This window comes from Petromyzon marinus, chromosome 52 (assembly GCF_048934315.1).
Source record: "Petromyzon marinus isolate PM22_M1 ecotype Great Lakes invasive population chromosome 52, UKy_Petmar_22M1.pri1.0, whole genome shotgun sequence".
NCBI classification, from domain to species: Eukaryota; Metazoa; Chordata; class Hyperoartia; order Petromyzontiformes; family Petromyzontidae; genus Petromyzon; species Petromyzon marinus.
Genome location: NC_133718.1, coordinates 12,376,226 through 12,380,912, shown reverse-complemented (window position 1 = coordinate 12,380,912; position 4,687 = coordinate 12,376,226). Strand labels below are relative to the sequence as shown.

The following is a 4,687-nucleotide window of genomic DNA, read 5'->3' as shown; positions in this document are numbered from 1 at the left end:
AACGTCCTCGCTTGGTGTACAGGAGCTCGCGGTGCCTGCTGCTGCTGCTGTGTATTTGGAGTTTGCGTGGCCACTCTCTCCGTGGTTGCGTGGATTTCTCTCCGGGTCCTCCGGGTTTTCCCTCCACATTTAGAATCATGCGTTTGGAGTATTTGGCCGCTTTCAATTTCCACGCGATAAGCCGCTGCGTTCAGCTCTCATGTGTGGCCAGGCCACTTGTGAAACAGAGCTACATAGCTCAGTAGACCTTACATGGTCAAATATTTTTTTTTACTAAGAACTTTCGTGACTGCAGGAATTCATATTCTTGGTTCTTTCGGTAAAGTCACGTAGATAGAAAATAAAAATAAAATAATAAAACGTAATATTTTTATATATATAATAAATTGAAAATAATTAAAGCAAAAAACCCACTGACGTTTCGATCGCAACACAAGCGGTCTTCCATCAGGCGGAGAGTTTTTTATTTATTTATTTAAAAAAAATTTCTTTTTATTTTCTATCTACGTGACTTTCCCGAAAAAACCCACATTTAGAATCAACAGCACGGCGTTTAGATTATTTGGCCGCAGTAAATCTCCACGTGATAAGCCAACTTCGTCGAGCGGTTATTTGTGGCCAGGTCGCTTCTGAGCTACGTAGCTCAGTTGGGCCTTACACCTGGTTACATAGTTTAACGTGTAAAAAAATAGTTGCATTTTAGTTTCATCAGCGACACTCTGGGGGCAAAGAGAGGTGAGGGTTTCGTTGGTACTGGGACCGATCGGCCATGCACTTAATCGATTATGTGACCAAACGCCACTCACAATAATAATAACAACAACAACAACGTAACGCGCAATAATAATAATAACAACAACAATAATATTGAGTTGTGGTTGTTGTAACACCCCGGTTTACGTCGGGGATGCGTTCCTAAAAAGTGTGACAACGACGGATATCGAGACGACGTCAATCAAAGCGATTGACTGGGAAGGTGGAAGCGATGTGTTTAGACCGGAAGAATCCGATGAGCTATGAAGCTCTTTTTCGCAGGTGTCCAGACGGGGCGGATCAGGAAGTTACAACCACAACACAACACAGACGCAGAGAGGAGTGCAGAGTGGAGGAAAGCGAAGCAAGTCCCTGCATCGAGCTGCACTTTTAGGTGCGCTTCTGTAGCCGTCTGGAACGCTCTTCTTTCCGATATCCGTAAGCCACTGGAGCTATGCGCTCACTCATCTAGATTGAAAACTAATTTGTTGAGAACTGCTTTTTGTGTTTAGTTTGCTGTCCTTCCCCCGCACCTCCGATTAGCACGGGTGGCTACGTACGGTGTGGAAGAAGTTCAACATACAGTGCGTACATGGCGAGCCGACCTCGGCATCGGCATTGAGCGTCTGAACGTATTGATGCCATGCGCAGGATTTGAGCCGGAATCAACCGTAAAAGTTTAACTCCTAGACCTGGAATGATCCTAACAGAATGAAAATCCACGCGCTAAATCGCGCATCTAACGTCTGCGAGTCGTGAGCGAGCGAGTTGGGGCCACCAACCGTCGATACTGCGCCGGCAGAAGCCCTCCTCGGAGTCGGCGGTGCGGCCGATGACCCCCGAGCCCCCGGGTAGCCGCGGAGGGAGCCCCGAGGCGGTCCCGCGGCTCACCCTGACCTTGGTGCCTCACCTTGACCTTGGTGCCGAGGGGCCCCGTGAGTTCCGCCTCCTTGCCCAGCGTGAAGCAGTTCACCGTCTCCTTGCCGTTCACGAAGAGGCGCATGGTGAAGTCGTCGCCCTGTCGCTCGTACACCACCTCGATCTCGGCCGTCTTTCCCCTGGTGATGACATCCTCCTCGTACTCTGCGGACGCGACAGAAGGAAACAATGATCCCCCGCATAGCCGTTAGCAGGCTGTCGGGGCAAGTGCTGTAAGCGGGCACCTACGAAGGACAGCACCACGCCCGACATCACCGGGTACTCACTTGAGGCTGAGTCGACCTAGGGGAGGCCCAATGCCGGTTGGGATCATCGTCGCTGGTGTTGGCCGTGAGCGGGAATAGAACTCGTGTAGCTGGGTTCGTAGGTAAGCACGCTAACCACTCCATGAGCGCTCCCCACACCACGACAGAGCAAACGCCCCCCACGTCACACTTGACAATGTCACCGGCAAAATTCTCTCGTAACAATCATGAACAGCGTTATGTCAACTCACAACTCTCAATCATCAGCAGAGTGATGTCAACTCACAACTCTCAATCACAAGCAGGGTGATGTCAACTCACAACTCTCAATCAGCAGGGTGATGTCAACTCACAACTCTCAATCATCAGCAGAGTCATGTCAACTCACAACTCTCAATCACAAGCAGGGTGATGTCAACTCACAACTCTCAATCATCAGCAGAGTGATGTCAACTCAGAACTCTCAATGATCAGCAGGGTGATGTCAACTCAGAACTCGCAATCACAAGCAGGGTGATGTCAACTCACAACTCTCAATCACAAGCAGGGTGATGTCAACTCAGAACTCTCAATCACAAGCAGGGTGATGTCAACTCACAACTCTCAATCATCAGCAGGGTGATGTCAACTTACAAATCTCAATCACCAGCAGGGTGATGTCAACTCACAACTCTAAATCACAAGCAGGGTGATGTCAACTCACAACTCTCAATCATCAGCAGAGTGATGTCAACTCACAACTCTCAATCATCAGCAGGGTGATGTCAACTCACAACTCTCAATCATCAGCAGGGTGATGTCAACTCACAACTCTCAATCATCAGCAGGGTGATGTCAACTCACAACTCTCAATCATCAGCAGAGTGATGTCAACTCAGAACTCTCAATCATCAGCAGGGTGATGTCAACTCAGAACTCTCAATCACAAGCAGGGTGATGTCAACTCACAACTCTCAATCATCAGCAGGGTGATGTCAACTCACAACTCTCAATCACCAGCAGGGTGATGTCAACTCACAACTCTCAATCATCAGCAGGGTGATGTCAACGCACAACTCTCAATCATCAGCAGAGTGATGTCAACTCACAACTCTCAATCACCAGCAGGGTGATGTCAACTCACAACTCTCAATCATCAGCAGGGTGATGTCAACTCACAACTCTCAATCATCAGCAGGGTGATGTCAACTCACAACTCCACCGCCGCACAGAATTCGCTCGCTGTCGGAGAGAGGAGAGGGGAGGGCGCTTGGAGGATCCAGAGACGAGCGGGAAGGCGGCATCGGTAGCCACGCGATGAGGAGCCGGGGATACCAACACACTCGGCGGTGATCGATGTGTTATCGATGTGTTATCGATGATGTGTTATCGATGATGTGTTATCGATGATGTGTTATCGATGTGTTATCGGCCAACGGACGAGTGATTGCGTGTGAGAGGAACCCGGAGTACCCGGAGGAGACCCGCACGTTTTTGTTGGGTTCGATCGCGTAGGTATAAATGTGTCGTTAGCCCGCCACCACCCGACACAGAAAATTAGTAAGGTTTTGCCACGTAAACGACGCGCCAATTAGTTACTAGTTTAGCCCACCGGTGTGTTGGAGAGTTAACGACACATTCATACTGACGCGATCTAACCCAACAACACTTTTATTATGAATAATATTGGTCGCGAAAGCCGGCTACATGTTCAACTCTATCCCGTACAGACCGGACCAGGTGGGGTCCACATTTTGCTGTAGCGCCTTCTCCTGCCAACGCCAGACTACGTGCTCCTCCTCGGCGTCCACCCGCGGTGAGGGCGTTTCACAACGTCTATGTGTGATCCACTGACCCTCGCTGCTGGACCGCATGGCCGCCACGTGCGTAGCCACCACCGCAATGGTTCAAGGGTGCAGCCCTGCCACCGATCGCTCACGCGACTGCTGGCAGAAAGGGCTTCCACGCAGCCAACAACCACAGCCTCGACTCGCAGTGCAGGCACGAAGTGGCCATGCCACCACGTGCGTCGCGCGAGCTGAAAAGTAGTTTTTTTTTATATATTTAAAAAAAAAGAAACGGCCCCATGAAAGCGAGGCCCTCTCGGAATGCGCCCGACACTTACTGCATGCTCTCATGAACTCTTCAAAGTTCTCGCTTTTGTACATCTTCCATTTGCCCACGAATGACATAGCTGGGCGAAGGCGGAGAGGCGGCGGCTGCGGCGACGAGGTGGGAAAGGAAGCGAAGTTAGGAGCGAGCTTCGGCTGTGCCAGGTGAGCTCCTGGCTGCGCGACCCGCAGCATTTATAGCCGCAGACGAGGCCGGGAATGCAGCCGTCAGCAGCCACGAGATCGTAAGTCAGCCCCAGTGATTGCTGGCGGCACTCCCCGGGGAACAAGAATGAGACTTGAGCGAAGAATATAGAGGCGCGGACATGCAGTTGCCGGCTCACGTCGCTGCTGGTGGAAGGTTCCTCAACCCCCCCCCCCCCCACCGGCTAAATGAGTCGCGGGAGGTGTCGGGCGCCGCTCTTGGCAGTGTGTGGCTGGCCAGGCCTCGCTGTGTATGGCAGAGATTGATTTTATCCATGTTAATTGTCTTGTTGTGTTTGATTGATTGACTGTATCCGAGGCACAGCGTGAGGTGCCTGATCACTTTGTTTCTAGCTACAAGCAAATATCCTACTGGACATCTCTGAAAAGGAGCTTTGTAACTCACCGGATTACGCCACTTTAAATAGTCTGATTCTGTTAGCGCCACCATGGCAC

At 50.8% G+C, this 4,687-nt stretch overlaps 1 protein-coding gene across 1 annotated transcript in view; it reads right to left on the bottom strand.

Annotated features, from left to right (window-relative positions):
• Positions 1 to 4,383, bottom strand: part of LOC116953598 (fatty acid-binding protein 2, liver-like) — a 6,403-nt gene extending 2,020 nt beyond the window's left edge. The window contains exons 1-2 of the mRNA XM_032973936.2: positions 4,042 to 4,383; positions 1,664 to 1,836 (exon numbers count right to left, since the gene is read on the bottom strand). Coding sequence (XP_032829827.1) covers positions 1,664 to 1,836; positions 4,042 to 4,222 — 354 coding nt within the window. The 5' untranslated portion in view covers positions 4,223 to 4,383. The remainder of the gene's footprint in view (positions 1 to 1,663; positions 1,837 to 4,041) is intronic.
• Between the last annotated feature and the right edge of the window lie 304 nt (positions 4,384 to 4,687).